General features: G+C 33.9%; 1 protein-coding gene across 17 annotated transcripts in view; it reads right to left on the reverse strand.

Moving 5' to 3' along the window:
- DST (dystonin) overlaps positions 1-21,934 on the reverse strand; it is a 415,236-nt gene that overhangs the window by 23,638 nt on the left and 369,664 nt on the right. For all 17 annotated transcript variants that reach the window (XM_037519891.1, XM_054698893.1, XM_037519898.1 and 14 more), the window contains 14 exons: positions 21,645-21,871; positions 20,071-20,193; positions 19,843-19,944; positions 17,356-17,457; positions 15,238-15,411; positions 14,753-14,908; positions 11,316-11,513; positions 10,870-10,998; positions 10,046-10,216; positions 8,996-9,151; positions 8,585-8,791; positions 6,498-6,617; positions 2,773-2,942; positions 1,319-1,478 (listed from right to left, as the gene is read on the reverse strand). In XM_037519891.1, coding sequence (XP_037375788.1) covers positions 1,319-1,478; positions 2,773-2,942; positions 6,498-6,617; positions 8,585-8,791; positions 8,996-9,151; positions 10,046-10,216; positions 10,870-10,998; positions 11,316-11,513; positions 14,753-14,908; positions 15,238-15,411; positions 17,356-17,457; positions 19,843-19,944; positions 20,071-20,193; positions 21,645-21,871 — 2,195 coding nt within the window. The remainder of the gene's footprint in view (positions 1-1,318; positions 1,479-2,772; positions 2,943-6,497; positions 6,618-8,584; positions 8,792-8,995; positions 9,152-10,045; positions 10,217-10,869; positions 10,999-11,315; positions 11,514-14,752; positions 14,909-15,237; positions 15,412-17,355; positions 17,458-19,842; positions 19,945-20,070; positions 20,194-21,644; positions 21,872-21,934) is intronic.

Here is a 21,934-nt window from a genome sequence, read left to right on the forward strand (position 1 = left end):
TCTTCATGAGCCTTCCAATTGTATTACTAATGCAGAATGATTAATTTATTCTTGATGACCTTTAATATATGAAAAACCTGGCAAGTGCCTAGGGGAGTAAATATTTAAGACAGTGAGCTTATAAAAATGGTATTTATGTAAAAAGTAACATCACACTATTCATTATTCTTTGAATGAATGCCAGGGAATGGAAAGTTTGTATTAATCACATGCAAAACATTTGTTTCAATACAGGCAAAGAAACCTAATTTTTAAAAATTTTTAATCTTATAGGCCTGATCAATGTTCTTTACATTTTCTTTTACTTTCTCTTAATGTTTAAATGTACCAAGTTCTCTTTAGTGGATATAAGGTAATAGAACCAGAAAAGGGGCAGCAAGTATGTAAAAGGCCATATTTAAAAAGGAACAGGCACAATCAAAACACCATAACCACAGAAGTAGAAAGTGAATATTTTAAAATAAAATAAACTTTCTGTACTCAAAAATTAGAGGAAATACAAGATAAATTCAAACAGTATTATGTTTGTACATAAAGTCAACTCAATACAACTATTCTATACTAGTATTCATGTTCTTTTGATGTTCTTTATGTTGAAATGCAGCATTTGACCCTAATTTAGCATTAACTGGTCATCCCAATTATTACCTTTGATTTGAACAACAGTTTAACATACATATCAGGAAACCATAAGGAAACCATTTTTCTTGAAGAAATAAATCACTTATAGCATGTGCTGTTTTCTTATTAACTACTGCAGTTCAATATGCAATGTTAAAATAGTTCTTAAAAATAGAAAAGCTCAGTGACCACCCTGAGGAAGAAATCCTATATTGTCAAAATGTAAACAAGGATGTAAAGTAATGTTATTTCATTATTTTTTTAAAAAAAGAAAAGTAGCTGACTCCCATAGGTCATGTCACAAATTCACATCCCTATGCAATGACAGAGCTACAGGTCACTGAAAGAATGATTTTAAATTACATTACATACTACTTAAATAAATAACTAAAGATAGTTAAACATTCTTGAAAGCTGTTTTATAGCACCATAAAGTGAATTCACTTTCCAAATTCTAAAATGGTTTTAGATCTGCAAATTAAAAACAAAAGTATCTCATTGATACCTAGTAACATTCATGTTCACTTATAAAGTTGCTTCCTGATTCTGCTCAAATGTACATGTATTTCGCTATGAAAGAATGTTATGCAGTGTGATGTATGTAGCCTCTAGATAAAGGCTAAATTAAGTGCTTATAGATCCCTCTATACTCAGAACAATCAAATGAAATCAAATAAAATGTCCCAGATAAAAATACCTTGTGATTATCGATCAGATTCATCACTAAGTCAATGTCTCCGTGGACAGGCTGGTCTTCTGCCAGCTGGGGTTCAACTCTATATAACCAATCAATGAGGGCCTGTAGGGCATCTGTGAACTGTCCAGAAAATAACAGGGCTTCTTCCAATTTGTTTTGCCTGTAGAAAAACAAGTGAAAAAAACAAACTGAGCAACCAAAAACCACCACCTTATTTTTCTGAACATCTAAAATTTACTTTTGAAGGCTAAGCAGTACTTGAGAAGAAAAAACAATATTTTGGCATTCACTGTTGTTTCTTTATCTTAGAAAATAACAAGGACTTTCTAAAGTTTTCTTTTTTATATTCCTTAAATACTTGACATTGGTTTCAGAATATTTCCCTAATCATCATTTCTGGAAAATACATTGACCCATTACCTTCATCATAAAAATATGCCTTTTTAAATTAATTGCTTTTAAAAAATTATCATACAGTAAACTTTTTGGGGGTATTCAGTTCTATGAATTGTAACATAAGCATAGATTTATGTAACCATCAGCACAACCAAAATACAAAATAGTTCCATCCCCCCAAATCTCCACCATGCAGTCTTTTTATAGTCACAGTCTGCCCCATTTTTAACTCCTGATATTGATCACAGATCCGTTTGCTATTATTGTTGATTTCTCAAGAATGTCATATAAATGAAATCACTTATATGATACTGTAAAAAAAAAAAAAGCATGTTAACATTTTGAAACTGGAGAAACTGGAGAAGTCAAGATTAAAAAATAATACTACAAAAATTTATTGTGGCATATCTGGAACAGAATATAATGTTCTATTTACTCTCAATAGTAACAAAGTAAGGAGACTAAGGATTCATGAAAAATCCAAAAAACATTTATTAGAAAATCAGAATTCTCCTGTTAAACACTTAAAATTTTGAAATAAGTCTTAGGCCTTTGTAATTAGAGTGTAAGGAGGTGCATGGCTGCTGGAAGGGAACACAGGAATCAGGTCAGCAGGACCTTATAAGTCACATTAAGGAATCTATACTTTAGCCCATGCCCAATATTAAGTACCTACAGGTATGAAGTAGAAGAATGACTAGATCCTGTTTATGTTTTAAAATGTAAACCATGTAACAGCCCTGGTAGTTATGTGGAAATCAGATTAAGGACAACAGGCAGACCAGGGGTGTGGGTGGGAACAGGGAAGAGAAAGCAGTTGTGTAGTCAGGTGTGAGAAGACAGAGGCTTGGAGAATGACATCATGTTTTGAGTGAACTGAGTATTAAAAAATAAATAATAATGAAAAGCAAAGTTTTCCCAGTGCAGGTACTATATAAGTAGGATTTTAAAATGGGCAGAAGTTCCCCTCAGGAAAGGAAGTGTGTAAAGTCCCTAAAATTCCCTGCAAAGTACCATGATTGCATGAAGTAACCTAACTACATGAAGGAACATTTTACCTTTCTACAGATTTTCCACAGATAGTATCCCATTTGTCTCTGAGTTCACTCAGCATGTCATCCAGTTTTAGATTGTCATCAGCCAGAGAGGTTTTCTCCTTCAGAGAACGTCCAGTTCTATTAGTGGTATCGTAGACAGAATGCTTGGCACCGAGTGATTTCTGGAATTCCTATATATTTAATATAAGAAGAAAACAATCGCATTTCAAACTAGAGACTTAACAAACAATAAGGTAAGGGCCATTAACAGAGGCATTCCTAATAAGGGGATTTCAAACACTGGAAGCCATCAGAAAATAATAAAACTGGATAGGGTAGAGTACAGTTATAGTCTACACAGGAATGTACCAAAATAGAGAAAAATCTTCAAACTTTCAAATTGTTACCAAGTGTGCCTACAGTATCTACTATAATGAATAAAAAAAAAAATTCAAAGCAAAACAAATCCTGATTCTCTTGTAGGTATAAACCACAAACAGTATGCTTGGTATGATAAATTGGAATCGCTAATAAACTACTGAAAAGTCTAAGAATTTGGACAGGAAAATGTAGCTAACACATAAGTAATTGCTGGTCCAGTATGGACAGAGTGGCTCAGCAATGTACAATTTAGAACTGTTGCCTTTTATTGTCAGATTTATTGTCATATACTTTGAAGATCCACAATAATGTTACATGTAATTTTATTTGTGAAGCAGGGCAAGGGACAAAAAGCCACATCTCTAGATTCCTATGTTTGGACCTGTAACAGGATAATCCCCAAGGAAAGGGGAGGCTCCAGGTTCCCTGTCCCACCCTAAGGAAGGGTGGAGCTATGTAGGGAGGTGAAGCTAGAAAAGACTGTGAAGTGAAGAAGAGGAGAGAGGAAGGCAGAAGGAGGACACAGGAAGACCTGGAAGAGGCACATGGAGCAGAGAGACATAAGAAGAAGCTGCTGTGCTTGCTTCTCAGCCTTGGACTTACACCAAGGACTTGGGGGACATGGAAGAGCCACTGGAAAGAGTCAGAGATGTGGGTAAGAAATCATGGGGAGGCTGTCAATGGCAGCCTTTATTTTGACTTGTATTTTGATTTTGCTCTTTTCCTTTCAGACATGCCTAGCCTCCTCTGCCCCCTTCCCATAGATCCCCACCAGAAGGTGGCTTAGACTTGTGGCAAGCTTTTGGGCCTCAACAGTTCTGCTTTGGGCCAACCCTGTTTGTCTGGGCATTTATTCATGAGTGGACAGAGAACTTTGGGTGTTTCTTGGGGAAACTTTTAACTATTTTCTTTCTCTTTTCTTCTCTTTATGTCACACTAATTATCTCTCTACTGCACACCAACTGAATTAATGTTCTTTTCTATTGAAAATCTTGGGTAGTAGAGTGTTTCATCTTGATACAGTGGGTGGCAGAACCCATTTAGAGCATGCAGATTTCTGATGTACCTCTCATTCTGCTCTGTAACAGACCTACTGCTCATTCTATTTACATCATTTGGGAAGCCTACATCCTTCCTTTCTGCTCTATAAAGCCCTACCAAAATCTCAGAACAAGTGCAGATGAGTGCAGAACAGCTATCCTGCTTTTATGACACATAGCTACATTTCATTTTGTTATTTAACCTTTCAAGCCTATATATGTATGTGTGGACAAGGCAAATTATATTCTTTATACACAACCCCTTATAAGTTTCTATAGAGCAGGGATATTGTCTTTGTAGGTCTCTTTTTATCATCTATTTTGTGAGTGCTTGTAAGTAATAAAAAGAATAACTGCTATTGAATATATAGTCAGGGATGAGGAGAAAGGCCAAATTAATGGGCAAATTACAACCTCATTAAATATCAAAGAAACACTAATACAGTGATTTTCAACCCTGGGAGCACCCCAGATAGTAAAAAAGCTATGCAAATGTATAATTTTCTAAAATATTCTAGAGGTTATAATTATCTAATAAGTTTTTACTGCCTGTAAAAACTCTCCTCTTTACATGTCTTAATATAACTAAGCTATTTTTTTTTGCTTTGTAGGGAATTTTTGCAATTAACATCATTTTTTTGTATTTTTTTTGTAATTATTTCTTTTCATGTTACTCTAAATAGAATGCTAGTTTTTGAATCATGGTATTGATAGAATTTCTTCCCACAAAAGACACTCAATAGTGTCATAGTTGAACACAGGATAGATGAAAACCTTTTAAAGACAAAAAGCATCCAAAATGACAAATAAAAGCACTTCTTTTAAAACTGGTTTAATATACTTTCTATCATCATCTCAGGGAAATGGTGAGTTTGGCAAAAGATCCCACTAGGAAACATGAAGAATCTAACAAGGTTCTCTGCATATTCTTATTTCTTGGAGTCTTAAACTTAAATATGCAATATAATTTCATCATGCTACATGACAGAACATCTGTGTTCAAATACAAATAAGGCATTCTATTTTGAGAAGGATTTTTCCATTCCCCATTTTTCCATCAGAGGAAAAGGAAGGAAGGAAGGTGCTGTCAATGTTAGATGTGGCAGTTCACAGAGGGTAGCAGCAGAACAAGCCATTTATAATACTTAATGTAGCCAAAAGACAGGTGCTCAATATGTTTCCTTCCAACATCCTAGGATCATGACCCAAGGTTAGTTATATCCACCAGTGGAAGCAGCCAACCTGTTCTGTAGATGAAGGCTAGAATTTTCTGATGATGATAAACCTTTTATTGCCACATTTTGTCCAGTCTTTTAAAAAATCACCAGCTTTCACAGCACTATGAAGCTATCCACATCCTCCTGCAGCACAAGTTCAATCCCTGCCCGGCCAGGGAACTACTCACATGGTGTAGCACACCTCTCCTGTCTCTCCCGCTGCTCCCCTCAGCAGTGTATTTCAGTCAGTCTGCCTGTTCTGTTCCCCACTCTGTCTCTGATGAATCCTCTCACCCCCTACAACTCTGGCCTGTACCTCAGTTCTTGTATTATAAATAAATAAATCTTTTTAAAAAATTACCAGCTTTCATATAATGATTTATATGTAGATGCCTAAAATTGTGGTAGTATTTGCAGGAATCACTCTCCTTTTACCCACGTCATTATTACCTTGACAGTTGATGATCACTTTATAAATAGAATGATAACAAGATTCAAATTTGAAAGATGGGAGGATGGGTGTGGAGAGATGCACTTTGAATATTGTATGGTAAGAAAATAAAAAGCAAAAAATATAAAAAACAATGTTCCTACATCTTCAACACAAGGAAGCCACTGACGTGTCTTTGAGGGTAGGGTTGGATGTCACATACTGCACTTAGGCAATAAATACCAATTTAAATAGGGGCACCCAATTTTCCCCCACCAACTGTTTAAAAGAATCTATAAGGCAAAAAACTATTTTTACTCTAGAATTATCTTCTGGCTAGCATTTGATCTGTGAAAGAAATTATAAAACAGTAGTTGTGAAGAGGTGAAATGCCAATGATTGAGTATAAATCCTTTGTATGTGTTAAACTGCAAAAGATTCATAGATTTCATTTTGGATGCATTCTTTTAACAATTGGCCCCAAATCATAATGGAATGGCCACTGGAGACTAAAGATACTACTGATACGTGACCGATGTGAATGGCCATTGGTTTTAAATTTAATATAGGGCCACATTCAAGCTTTTTTTCTCTAGTGATGAGTAATTACACAATCAAGTAAGAGTTTAAATGACCTCAAGGTAGATAATGTGACAATATGCTTAATCGTAGACTCACCTTATGCTGAGCAAGTTGTGTTTTTATTTTGTCTGGATCATTGGCAATTTCCAGTTCAGAATCCAAAGACTTTTCTGACTCCTCTAGCCACTCCATAAGTTTACTCCAAGCTTCATGGAACTATAAAAGAAATTCACATCTTTGTTCAGGAAATGTTCAGGTATACTGTGTTTGAAATCTAGCATGTTTTCAAAACAGAAATAATATTAACAGAAATAATGGAAATGAATTCAAAACTTTCCCTTCTTCTTTAAAGAAGAAGAAACAGTGTAACATTTTCATCAACAGATTATAAAATGTCTTGTTGATAGCTTGACTTTTGTGGTTGTGCTCCATAGTCATTTTGTAATAATTCATTCAAAAACATAAAAAAAAACTTTAACAACAACAAAAACAACAACAAAAAACAAAAACAGAAATGAGCATAAAAGCAGCTAGGGAGCACCAGGGAGAACTTTCTTCCTATTCTTTTCTGTAATGTTAACTCTTCAGTGAAATTTGTTTGCCCTATGCTGTCTCTTAACAGATCTATGGTGTTCAGTCCCTATGTTAAGAAAAAAGGAATTAAAAGGGAGCAGGGAGAAAGATAAAATTTGTAAATAGGTTTGAAAAAGTAACAAGAACCAAAAGAGGCCACATTATTCCTATTTAATACTAAATAGATCAATATCTTTACTGGTGCTTTCAGAATCCTCAAATTAATTCCTGTGCCTTACATATTGACTTACATATTGCCTTACATATATAATATTTGAGCTTTAGCAAAATATAATTCTCTTTGGCATCTATGACTTAAAATATTCTGGTGCCATATATATATATATATATATAATATATGTATGTATATATAAATAAATCTACCTTCCCAAAATGATGGAATCTAATTCCAGTGATAGAAAAATACAATTGAATGGGGCAAGAAGAGTCATTATAAATTTCAGCCTTCAACCACAGCCTCTTTTCTATTTATCATAGAGAACTAGTGGGTACTATTTTTGGGTATCAAATTGTGAAATAGGGTATAAATTATTTCTCATAACAATCTTCAGTGAACAAATACATAACAAAAACTTAAGCTATCAAAATAAAATGTTTTATATCAGAGCACATTAAAAATGAAATAACAAAAATACATTTAGCAACAAGAGCACAGTCACAGCACAGAATCACAAAGCTGCACAGTCCATTAGAGTCATCTCATCACAACCAGCTCTCCCTACACATCCCTGCCTTAGTTCTACTCCATCTGCACCTGAAAACATGGAGGTTAGAATAGGCACAGAAATTGTTGAAGTCAGAGAACTGTGAACATCATCTGAGGTAAAAAATGAAATATTACAATAAGGCATGAATTTAGGAAAAAACAGCTAGTCAACATTATGCAGTCTTATTACAAATAATACAGGCTTTAACAGCTTGATGGCTAAGGTCAGTAACCGGATAGTTCTAACTCCATCCCCACTTTCAAAAGTATTTTTATACCATGTAAATAGAGGAAATACTATAATTTTACACTAAAATAATATAAAACCATTACAAAAGTTCACTGGAAAAGGAGAAAATAAAATTGTTTAAATGAGGAAAATAGGAAGAGGGTTGGCAACCGGCTACTGGCATCCAAGATATTATACAAATCAGTTATTGTAACTCAAGAAATATCTATCCTACAGAGGGCACTGCTACATATGTGGGGAGAAATACATAGCATTAACACAGTGCTAAGCAAAAGGTAGCAATATGGTAAAGTATGACTTTTCACTCAGTATCAGCGTAGAGGCTGAAAGGACAAAGACAAAATAGACTACATAACCAAAATTCTGGTCTCTTTTTGGTCCTTAATTATAATGGTTTATTTATGAAATCAAGCTATAATCAGTCTTTTCAAGATTAGACTCCAGGGCCTGGGGTTGTTGACAGGTCAACAAGTGATGTCATCATGCAAACTTAGGCCACAGACCTTTCAGGAAATAAAAGCAATGGCTTCATGCCATAATTGCTATACCAAATACAGTCTGCAATAAAAGTACTTTAATACATAATACATATTTCAACAGCTAGAGCTGCCAAATTCAGAAAACTCTGTTTACCTGTTTGGCCCTCTTCCTTGCATCATCCAAAGATCTTCCTCTTTCTACTAACCGTTGAACCACTTTTTCCCATCGACTCTGCACACTGATCAGTAGATTCTTAATTAGGACAACATCTTGTTTCTGACTAAAATATTTCAGGTGGGTTCCAGTTTTGTCCAGTTCTATTATTTGCTCACGGTGAGAATTCACTTCATTGGCAAAGACCTTTCCACAAAAAAAAAAAAGGGTTATAATTAGAAACAAATGAAAAACTGATCTATCTTGAAAATGCCTTGTGTCATAAGCTGAAACTGTTTTCAAAGGACCAAAGAAAGTTTCAAATTACCAAATTCATGTTTTCAACATTAAGACAGTCTGTTGTCTAAAAAGGTCTGAAATGAGAATGCTATCCATGTGAGTCACACATACCTTATGTTCATCGATTTGAAATAAGACTGTGTCCAAGATAAGACTTGGCCGAGAAGCAACATTTAGGGTCTGTTCAGCCTGTGTAAGCCAGTTGATAAAGTCTTGGAGAGAATTGTGGAACTCCATTGCCAAGTTGAGGGCCTCTTCCAGTTTAGTCTGCAAAGAGAGATTATTTTGTATTTGATGATATTTAAGGTTCCCCTTGCCCCCTTTAACTACCCTGGAAGGGTTCCTTTCCATTTATATTTATGCAAAATCTATATTACCTAACAGTTTATGAATGTAAAAGGTCTTCACTCACATACTGACAAACCAAACCCATTTAATTATAGAAAGAAGCATTTCATTGCAAATAAAACATTTTATTATGCAGTTCAACCATGTTTTGGAAGCAATTAATCACAGAACACAATTACTAAGAATCTGCAAAAAGAAAACCTGATATTTGCATGATTAATTTGGGGGGTTAAATATGAAACATACATTATGCTCTGTCAGTGATGGCCTATAATCAAGTATTGCTAATCTCTCATTCTTCTTATAGTATTAAACAATAATACTTAAGATCTCTTAGATTGCCATCCCTATGCTTTTTAAAAAGTGGCAAAATGAAAAATATTTTCCTGAGATTTTAACCCCTTATCATGGATTTGTTAGGTAAGTCCTAATAAAAATACAATCATCTTACTCATTTATCTCTTCCTCCCATGCCCCTCCAACCTACATAGAGAGCCCTTTGCTTAATAAATGTGATTAGAACGGATAACGACCCACAATTCATCATTTATAGATTTAAAAATACACCTAGTAAAACTTGATCAATAATATACCTTCATCTACATTCGAGTAGATTCCTTTAATTCTGTTCTCCTGTGTTAAGACAGAGTATTATTTTCAACTCACCCATGAAATCTCTAAAAGTATATTGAGAAAATTTACATATAGATCTTAAAAGTTCTGCTGATAATTCTATTCAGGTAACAATAAAAACTATGAAATAAAAACACCTAAAACATTTATTCATCCAATTACATTCATCAAGGCACATACTTTCCTTTCATTGAGTTTGGTTTCCACTGATTCCCATTTTTCTTTCAAATTATTTAAGTCTTGGTCAATATTTGTCTCTGCAGATTTGGGGCATCTTGCAAGCATCTGCTGGCCTTTCTGCATCAGACTCTTGTACGTTTCTTCTTTAACATCAAAGGCAGCACAGATTTCCTATATTGAATATCACCCCAAGTTAAAGTATGTTTATAAGAATAAAATCTAAAAGCTCTGTTTTTTCAAGTTCAACCCCAAGTCTCTTTTCATATATAGCAAGGGAACAGAGTAATGGTGACACAATTAATCTTTTCAATATATTAAAACACTTAAAACCTATAGTCATACCCTGTCTACTGAGAAATTTCAGAAATGGTGTTATCATTATCAATCTAATTCAGTACGCCAAAGTTTCTGAAACAATATTTTACATGTTGTCAAGAAAGATTTCACTGTACAGTATCCAATCACAACTCTGTGCCCTTGGGCAAGTAATCTAATCTCCCCAATCCTCAATTTCCTCCTCTGTAAAATAAGGGGCTCTGTGAATCTGTCCTTGGACTGTAATATTTTATTGGCATAATTTCATTCTGTGCTTGGAAGACATACAGTGGGTAAAAAGTTAAGACAATGAACAGTAAGAGATTTAAGGCCATTATTTAGACTCCAACACCAAAAATACCAGTATTTCTAGCACTTACACATAATGATTTCTGCTGTAAGTGTTCATCCTTTAAACCACCTCCCACAACTTACGTTTATCACCAGTACCCACCCCCAACAGTCAGTCTCTTAAAGGAGGCTAGAGTTGTAGGAAATGACGGACATACCATGTGGGCATTAAGCTGCTCCCTGGCTGTTTCTGGTAATCCTCCCAGAGGTTTGGATGCTAACAGATGACGCTCCGTGTCAGTTAACCACTGCTGCAAATCCTCAATTTCTCCATGGAACCCTTTGGCCTGGAGGGATTGAGAGTTTTAAATTTGGCCATAAACACTGTCACTTTCAAGCAGAAAACAAGGTTCAAACAATCCCAGTCTGTTAAGCCTCTGGATTTTCCTTGCCTGTCTCCATCAGGTGAGCTCTAGCAGATAAGACTATCACACTAAGAACTAGAGAGCTGCATTCTTGTCTGCTCTATTCTCTAGCCCACTTATCTTCACTCCTCTCCTTCAGATACAAAGAGTAAAACAGGATCTGCAAACCAATGAAAAAATTTTATGCTCTTTTGCTTCTGAAGGCTATAGAAAGATTCAAAATTGATTCTCTTATTCACCTGGCGCAAGGCACTATCCAGCTGCTGCTTCCTTTGCTCTGTTTTTTCCAAAACATTTTGCCAGCGTTGGTTTAAAACCTCTAGCTTGTTCTGAAGGTTGCTTGCTTCTTCTCCTGCACTTGATTCAATTAGATCATTTCCTGCTTTATTAACAGCTTCCACTGTAGTCTGATGAGCTAATACATCATTTTGGAGCACCTAAAAATATTAAGATAACACTGTGTTTGCTGTTTCAGAACATGTTAACATTGTTTTCAATGCAACAGTTTTATTTCCTGGTTATGAAACACTCTGAAACAAAAACATCATATACATAGAATATTAATACCAGTTAAGTTTTAAATCAAGGACATTTCCATAACTCTGCAGGTTTGCTGGATATATCTTCAGTTTACCAGTAATCCCTGAAATGATTATCTTGCTAGTTTTTACCATTAGACTAACTTTCTGATGGCAATATCTAGATAATTAAAAAGGCTGTAAAATTTTTCATTTACTTCACACTCATCTTAATTGAACTTCAGTTTCACGTATCCATTGACCAATTCAAAGGTTTTTTATTTTTATATATTTATCAAATATTAAATTATTATATTTCTAGATATGTGGAGTCATATATTTACAAAGAGTACTCTGAAAGGGAAGGAAAATATCATGGAATATTACTTTATCTTCACTCGTTGGAAAAGTGCTAAAATTAACTGCTAAGTTGACAGGAATCCTGGGAGGCCCTAGGACTAAAGAGAGTGTCAGGGATAATCAAACCATGTATTACAAAATTTAATTGTTATTTTACTAGAAAATACATACAGAAAATGCTCACTACAGATCCCAGTAAATAATGCCTTCCTCTTACTTAGTGCAAATATAAGAATAGATTAATAACACTTTAGATAAACTAACACAAGGCAAGAGTGTAACAACAGAGATCAACCACAAGCCAAAAAAAAAAATATATCTATTTCTTATAGTGAAAAGAAGTGCACCCTAAAGGACAAATAAAAGTAAAGTCACAGTGTCCTTTCAAGAAGACTTGTTACATTTTTGGAAACCAGAAGAAACTTTCCTCTAACATTATTAAGAGCTGGTGACAATCCTTCTCTACACTCACTGACTCAGGGCTGACAATAGGAAAGGAGAGGAATGTCATTTTTCATCCTCTATGTAAGACACTCCACATCTGGAAGGAAATTCAGACCAGGGTAGATATTCACGGAAGAGCACTAGCCATCTGTGATCACTGTTTCTTTGACTGTGTTCACTCATCTTTTGAGGCATCTGGTGAAGGAGTGCATTTCAAAGGTTATAAAATCAACTGAGTAGAGAGTGCTATCTTTATAAAAATCATGTACTTTGATATGTGAACAGTAGGAATCACTTTCAAAAGGCAGGAGTTCAGCATTCTTGTGCTCAAAATGTAAACGATAAATCTATAAAATTCATTCTTCTAAAAGGTCAGAATCCTGTTACGTAAGGCAAAGCCCAGGAGCCAGAGTAGAAAGCAGGAGAGAAGGATGGAAATTATTCCCCCCTCCTTGTTCTAGCAACAGAGCTGGAAATTCTAAGTCCTTTGAATTTTTGACCTTTGAGAACTAGAAGAAGAAAGAAGTCATTCCTAATGGTTCAGAATAAAAGAACAGAAATCAAAAGTCACTACTCTCCAAATCCAGCTAAAATAACTGGATCAGGACATCGTTTTCCTGCCTCACTGGTTCCTTTTACTGCTCGAAGGTTCCTGTTACTGACATAGGTATCACAGATGACAACTGCTCAGTTTATAAAACTCTAAATGCTATGAACTCATTCTATGAGAATAAACATTTCGTTTCTATGTAGTCAGTCTGACTAATTATTATTGCTCTTAGTAAAGGTGCAATTTAAACACTAAATTGTAAAAAAATATTAATGATACAAACCAGGACTTAATTGCTTAATCATATGTGGTTGGGAAATGACTACAGAACTATAGACAGAACCACACAAATAAAAAAATAGAATAAGAAGAAAATTTTAAATTAGGGAACAATTACTGTGGGGAAAAAGCATGAGGGGAGAACTAAAGCAAGAATATTAAAAAATTATATATTATGATTTTAAAATGTAAACACCCTTTATTTTAAAGTGCTAATAAACATGTTAAATAATCAAAAGTTTTCAATTTGATAATGAGGAAAGACATATTTAAGGTTAGGATCTAGGATATGACTTTCAATAAGACACCATTACTAATGTTTAATTTAGAACTATATGACTTTAAATAAGACATCATAACTAATGTGTTTTTAGAACTATACTATCTTAAGTATAGTGACGAGACAGAATTTTTCATGAAGAATTGTAAATGAAGTGTCACAAAGATGATATAAAATTGTTTTGCACGTATATCTTAAGACAAAAATTTTCAATTTAGAAGTTTTAAATCAAGTGCAGGACACATAAAAACTTTTAAATATAACACATATTTAAAGACACTAATTCAGAAAGAAAGGCCAGGACACAAAAAGTCAGTGAAATGTAAGAGACAGAGACAAAAGCACAAATCCCAACATAATTGAGAAGTACAGGAAGATAGAAATATACTAGACATGCCAAACAGTAGCAAATCCAGGAGACACGCGCGCACACACACACACACACAAACACAGAGCCTGCAATGCAGCAGGATTTTGAGCCTATGAGTTTATGCTATTCCAACAACTTTTTAAAAAAGTATTGAAATAACATTGGTTTATAATTATTATGTAGGTTACAAGTATTATATTTGGACATTTGTATATACTGTATTAAGATGTTGATGAAGAGGTGGGAAAAGGAAACCCTTGTACAGGGCTGGTGGGATTGTAAACTGTTGCAATCACTAAGGAAAACCACATGGAGACTCTTCCAAAAATTAAGAACAGAAATACTGTGTGATCCAGATATTGCATTCTGGTTATTTATCTGAAGATAAATATTTAAAAATACATATATATGTGCTACTATTGTTTATTATCTTGCAATAGCCAATTTGGAAAATCATGTCGACAGATGAATGGATAAAGAAATTGAGGTCTGTATACACAAAGGAATACCACTACCACTCAGCTATCTTCCAAAAAAATATATGAAATCCCGACAGCTGTTAAAATTGAGTATGTTAATTGAATGGCAGAATCACAGGCTTAAATTTTTAATGTTTTCCATTCAGCCCTAATAAAATTTAATGAAAAGTTTCTCATTTTTGATGTTTTTAATAGTGACAGTCTTGAGCAAAGAGAAAAATATTTAGAATATAATCTTTAGAAGAGTAGCTTTAAGTAATTTAACCTACAGTTATAGATGTTAAATATAAATGTGTGCTAAAATCATCAACTTGAAAAATGCATAAAAAAGAAACAGACAAAAATTTTTGATGATACTATAGAGAAGAAACATAATATGCAGTAACAGATACATACATGATGCTTGGCAAGTTCTATTTCAATGGCTTTAGGGTCTCCTCCAACAGGCTTCTGTTCATTTAGCAAGCCCTCAGTGTGTGTCAGCCATGCCAGCAGCTCATCCAGAGCATGCTGGAACTGCCCCAGTGCCAACAGAGCACCCTCCAGCTTATGCTACAGAAAAAGTGGTGAGAGAGAAGTCCATTTAAGTCCATATTATGAGTGGCCTACATTCATAAAGCAAAAGCAAAAAAAAACAAAAACAATTGTTTCATATTGTGTAAGTCTACAAGCATATCCAATGAAGCCTAATCATATTCTTCCATATTTTAATTTTCAGATTTTTATGGGTTAAAAAACACCATATGAGAAGAAGATTTATAAGTGAGTTTAGGGGCTTCCAAAGTTTGTGTACATAATTGCCTAGTTTTACTTTTTAATAATTATTTTACATCAATATGTGAAATCAAAATATTCTAATTTCTTAACAGAACTCTTATTACCTGTCTGTTGATAATTCGCTCATCTAAACTATCCCATATCAATTTCAATTCCATTAATGGGTCTTGAACAGTCTGTTTGTCAGCCTCTTCTGTCACTTTCTTCAACAAAAGTTCTGCTTGATGGTTTAGTCTTTCCATTTCTATCTGTTGTTGATAAGCTTCAGACTTAAATTGCTATTTATAAAAAAAGATAAAATAAGGAAATTTTTTGTTTGAATTAGTGACTTTAAACAAAATAATTCTATGGAACTCTTTATTCTAATGTATACTTCCTTTTGGGTGGGGGTTGAAGAGGGTGAAGAGAAAAAAGTATCTAACAAAGGGTCTACCAATAAAAGAATAATAGATAAAAGATAAGGAAGATCTTTTTTCTTTATTTAGTGTTTTCTGATGAAACAATGCTTCTATTTATAATTTTGATATTTTACCTTTATTCTCTATAATAAAAAATTAACAAACTTCAAGGCTGAAGTTATTCCAATATCAAATTATATTTAATAAATGAGTTTTGAAATTATAGGAAAGAAAAAAATACATAGTGACATTTATGAAACCCAGAAAAAAAACTCTAAGAATTCAATATTTCCCTCTCAAAAACATACACCCATCTTGCAGCCAGTCAACATTTTATCTTTTCTGTAGCTGTGCTTTGTTCATTAATATTTAACTCTTTTTATGCCTCACCCACTGCTGACTCAGAGTCCAATTATTCTCTGCTTGTACTTTTTTACTGATAGTTACTGATATATAATAATTTTGGTTTTGCTAACAAACACAGGCAATAAGTGGTTACTTATAATAGAAAACTGTCCTGTCATAAAATATTTATTTTAATTTGCTAAAGCAAATAATTAAATAGTAAATAATTAGTGGTTAAATAGTCCATTTTTCAAATATACGGAAAGAATAATTAAAAAATAATAACTAAGGTATAGCGACACTTGCTATGTTCAAGCCACTTTCAACAACTGATAAAGAAAATGATTGTATCCTCAATTTAATCTATGGACACACAAGTGAGACCAGTTAGAAAAATTTCCTGAGATATGGCTTGTAAGTGGATAAATAGGGAAATAATCTCAAACAACCTGACTTCAGAGAATGCACTCTTAACCAGCCTGCACTATGACAACACAGATAAATGAAAATGTCCAAAATAAAATCTCCTCCACACCTGTAATTTTACATAAAATATATCATGTTTTCACTACACAATCAGAAGAAGTAAAAATAAAATTGATGCTAATAATAAATTTTCAAAAAGAATTTTTTTTCTAAACAAAACATTCTATATCACTCTTGGAGATGAAAATACTCTAATTTTAAAGCCAGATAAAAATCTGGAAGAATTCATTGAAAATGATGTGATGCCACTATGGATGGAGAATTAAAATTAGGAAGGAAATAGCTGATCTCACTTCAATAAGTGGTCCTCAGTAGAGAAATTCAAAGAGGAAACAGTCCAGCCATTTTCACAGCTGGATATCAAGAATCATGAAAGAAAAAATTATAGAGGAAAGCAGATGGAAAACAACAAACATTTATAAAATAAGCATTTTTGGGAAACCCTTTCATGCCATAGATGCTTCTTTAGCCTGTTAGACTAAATGATCAACTTTGTAAACTCTGAAGAAAATAAAATCATTGCTGTATGTACACTGGTAACAATAATATACTCCAGAATAAAAAGTTATAAAAACCCTTAAAGTATAATCTACATTTGTATAAAATACACATAAACACAAATATATTCAGACATCTCATAATCTATCCTGCTCCTAAAAATGAGAATATCCAAAAGGTTATAAATTAAGAGTGGTTGTCTCTGGGTATGTAACAATTGGGGTGGCTTAAAAAAAAGCCACATTTTTGTTTATTTGTATTTTCTGAGTTTTTGTAATGAACAGGGGTTGGATTAATTAAAAAAAGTACTAGTATTTGATATCCTTTATTTAATGAGCATTATATTACTACTTTTATGTGTAGGTATAATATTAATTTTGTAATCAAAATGTAATGCTTCACTTATGTAAAATAAATAAATTTGCATAAAGAATCTCATGAATCAAAAATTTTAAAATGCAAAATCTTGAATAAATTCTTGAGCTCCACCCATACCTTTAGTTCTTCAATCTGCTGCTTGACAGTTTCAAGATCTGTTCCGATTGGAGACATTGAAGCTAATTTACCACCTGCAATATCTACCCAGTCGAAAATTGCCTGAAAAACACATTAGTCCATGTGTTATTATAAAAGTGCATTTGGAATGTTGGATCTTGATTGTTATAGGAAAGTACAGCCATATATTTACAAAGATATTATGGAATAAGCTCTTCTTTGGTTCACTGACATAAGTAAAAACAATGTACTGAAATAGTTGTCCCAAACACGAAATAGATATAATGTCTAATTCTGCATCCAAGTTTGCAAAAGATATTTTTTCCCAAAAGAATTTAGAATATTAAGAACATTTTTCAAAACTCTACTTGAAAGAATAGTTTTATAAATTCAATCAGATGAAATAAAATACTCTGTGCTTTCTTATGTCTGCCTAAAAGGCAGAATACATTGATAGAGAAAGATTCATATCTATTTGTTTTTTTCGAATAAACAAGAAATATTGTTTAGCACTTGAGCAAAATACTTAGCTTAACTAAACCCTTAACATATTCCTTAAAAATCTTCCTTTAAAATCTTGCACCTATAATGTTAATATTAAGAACATTATTCTGAACTGGAATACAATCGTCAGACTCTGTTTTTCTTGTTCATTTTATATAAACATTGTAAAATATGGTTTAATTCACCCTTTTTTTGGACAATGAAAATGCAAAATTGCTTTTCACTTTAATAAAATTGCCAGACCATATAGTAGGAAAAAAAATGTTAGAAAATACCCATTTTTAAATTATCAAAAATAAACCCCAAGAACTTAACGCCACAACTTGAGAAATAAAATTTATTTTAATTCAGTCATACCTTTGAAACCTCTCAAGAGATTCTGAAGTATTCAACATGTAGGAACAGCTAGTACCTTTATTTTTCTTTTTTAAGATTTATTTATTTATGCATACAAGAGCTGGGGTACAGGCCAGATGTGGGGCGGGGGAGGTGGTAAGAGGATTCACCAGAGGCAGAGTGGGGAACAGAACAGGCAGAATGACTGAAATACACTGCTGAGGGGAGCAGCAAGTGAGTCAGGAGAGGTCTGCTGCACAATGTGGGTTAGCTCCCTAGCCGGGAATTGAATTCATGCTCCAGAGGCTGTGGACAGCTTCACAGGTTGCATCTCAACCCCTTGCACCACCAGGGAGGCCCAACAGCTAGTAACTTTTAATAAATCAAGTTGCCTTTCATTACTACAGGTGATGCTACTAGCCCATACCGACAGGACCTACAATGGGCCTTGTTCTGAACAATGGCAAGAAGATTACACAAGCCACAATATTTACTCTGTGACCTCCTGTGCTAATAGCCCCTGATGTCAAATGGCTGCAAGTAGTGGCAGTGCCACCTTCAGCCATGGAAGAGGGAACAACTCTATGACATTCCAAAGGTATGTGAAATTCATGACCTGGTTTCACAGACTAAGGGAGCTTGATTAGTTACTGTCCATCAATCCCTGTCCAATAAATTACCACTTTGCTTAAAAATGGGTGCGGAGGGATTATAATAAGCTATTATTTGTAGTGAGTTTTTTTTTTTCATATAGTTCTGAAGTACAAAACATTTTTCAGCTGGCATAAAGCAGGGCTTGTGATATTTATTTTACAAATACAGAAATGGAGTGGCATAATAAAAAGGAAAAGATGTTCTCATCTAAGTTTTAAAAATAATATACACTTGGTGTTATGGAAATACTTAGGAAGGTTTTTTCCATATGCTAGGAAGGATGAAAGGTTAAAATCTTGCCAAGCTGTTAGGAAATGGAATAAAGTTAAGGATGGTAGGGAAAGAAATATCCCTGAGTTGGCCTCAAATGACAAGAGAATTTTTAATACTGAAAAGAAAAGAAAGTTAAAAAACTTGTTAGGTAACTGAACGAGAATGCTTAAAGGATGGGAAGAACAGCTATTAAATGAATTTTTATGTGGAAAAGAAGAAAATACTTTTTACGCAACAGATTATGATTAATAAAATAAAAATCTATTTTAGTTCGTGGAGAACACTGGCTTCAAATCAAATTTCTTTACTTCTGACTTGAGTTAAACTTGGTGATATTTTTAGGTAGTGTTTACTCCTTTCATCTTATTCCACTCAACTTTAGAACAGAACTCAGATTCAGTTCCATGTCACTGTCTGGTGTTGAGCCATTTATGAAAAATACTGTGTGGGAACATTTACTTTCACTTAAAAAAACAAAAATATTTCTTTTCAAAATAAATTTCACTGAATGTGTATATAAGGTATGTTTGGAGCTATATGTAAATTTCAAGTGTCAGAAATATCATCTACAAAGCTAAACGTGGATAGATAAAGCAACTGCAGGCACAGATTTGCTAGCAACTGCATACTCACTTGCAGCCCTGGGGTGGTGCCAATGTGTAAATTTGTAGAAATCAATTAGCATGATTCCTCCTGCCAGTCAGACCAGCAGCCGCTTACCTGCAGTCCATCCTGGTACTGAACAGCTGCTTGCATGGCCTCCTCAAGTTTGTCCACCCGATCTTTCCAAGATTTATTTAGAGAATCCCATGCTGAATTTAACTACAATATAAAGATTAGAAGAACTCTTAGTGTTATGTGTCCAGTTTTCAACTAAGTCTATCAAATATACTAAGTTTAACAACATCTTTATAAAAACTATTCTATAAAAAGTATGGTAGTTTGTACCTCATCTATGCTCTTCTTGACAATGGGTTTATCAGGTTCCCCGCAGGCAGCGATGAGTTCAGAACCCAGGTTAATAACTATATCCAGCTCTTCCTGTAGTCCATCTATTTCTTCCCTTATAGCCTAGAATAAGAAATGGCAGCTTTAGAGTTCTAAGCAAACCCACATTGAAACTAAGAAGATCATATAAAGATTATTAATAGTCATTATTTTTAGGAGGCAGATTAGATAATTTTTTTATTTTCTTCTTTCTGTTTCCTAATTTTCTGCAATAATTCTTTTTCAATATGAAAAAGGAACAGAAGATAAATTAAAAACAAAACTATACCCTTTGAATAACAAATGTCAAGTTTGTATTATCAAGACAATATTTAAGAAATATCTCTGATAGAACAAATATCAGAACAAGTTTTTTCTTTATTTTTCTAATATCACATACTGAAAAGCACAGAAAGACATTTTGTTTTTCAAACCAACTAGTTTGGCAATATACACTTAAAATAGACATAAGTAAAATATGAGTTTAAAGACTTGACACAATTAATATTCACTTGTTGAGTTAGCATGATGTTGCTCTGGATTTACATTTTATAGCATTAGCTTAGGACTTTTGAACTACAGAATACTATGACAAAATCCAATATTTTACCTTTGCTATTACCTTCTTGAGTTAAATATGTTTTACTCATTCAAGAAACATTTGACAAGCATAAATCAAGCTCCTAACAAGGTTTTGGGGGCAACACACACACACACACACACACACACACACACAAAATAGTCATGGTTATTTCAATGAATGAGTTCTAAGTCCATTTAAAGACAGAGGTACAACCAATGATAAGCCAAGCTATGCATCTAGTCGCCTGCATGAGGAAAGTATTATGAGAACACACAGAGACTAACTCTGTTAAGTATATAAGATTCTACATGGAGGTTAACAATCCAACTGAACCTTGAAGATTGAGTAGGATGTGCCAGAAAAGTAGCAGGGAAAACATCCAGGGTGAGGAAATAAAATGGGTAAACGCACAGATGCTTGGAAGAACAGAGAAAATTTAGAGGAAGACCACTTTTTAATTACTAAAATAGAAGGCAAAGGATCAGTAGGGGGAAAAAATGGCTTTGGAATCATGGGCTAGGCTAGATACTCTGTTCTATGGAGTTTGGACTGCATGTAGCAGGCAGTGGATGCCCTTAGGGTGGTTCAGCAGCAATACAATTAGAGCAGAGCCAGAGAGACAAGTGATGGCAAGGTTTGAAGGATGCCAAAGAGATTCTGCAAGTAGGAGTATCACTTTGGATTACTTTAGGAGCCAGAGAAAGAAAGAGAGAGGGGCATGGGAGGAGGGCCCTGACATAAGGCAGATGCAGTAGAGATGGAAAGAATCTTTTAAAAAATGAACTAAGTGAAATGTGGGCATACAATATCTCTTACTACATCCCCCTGCATTCCACTTTCAGACCTAAATATAAATTTTAATAGAGTAATTCTGAATGTTTATCAAAGACATTCTGGTTTCATTATAATTATACAACTTATTTTTTAACTTCAAAAGAGATTTTCTACTTACTTCTGCTGCCTCTTGCTGTTGTTTCACTACTGAGGGGTCAATTCCAGGATCTTCCAGATCACGGATGAAATCTTGAGTGTCTTTAGTAGTAACTACCAATGACATGTGATCACACCAGAACTTCTCTGCTAATTCCATTACATCCAATAGTTTGGCTTCCCTTTCTTCCACCAGTGTGTGTATGTTTTCCCAAATGAAAACCATTTGATCAAGTTTATCCTGAACAGCTATAGTGCACAAATGTATCAAAAAGGTAGTATGTTAGGCCCAGTTAAGTAATAAGACAAAAA

This window comes from Talpa occidentalis, unplaced genomic scaffold (assembly GCF_014898055.3).
Source record: "Talpa occidentalis isolate TD23 unplaced genomic scaffold, MPIMG_talOcc4v2.1 talOcc4.2, whole genome shotgun sequence".
NCBI lineage: Eukaryota > Metazoa > Chordata > Mammalia > Eulipotyphla > Talpidae > Talpa > Talpa occidentalis.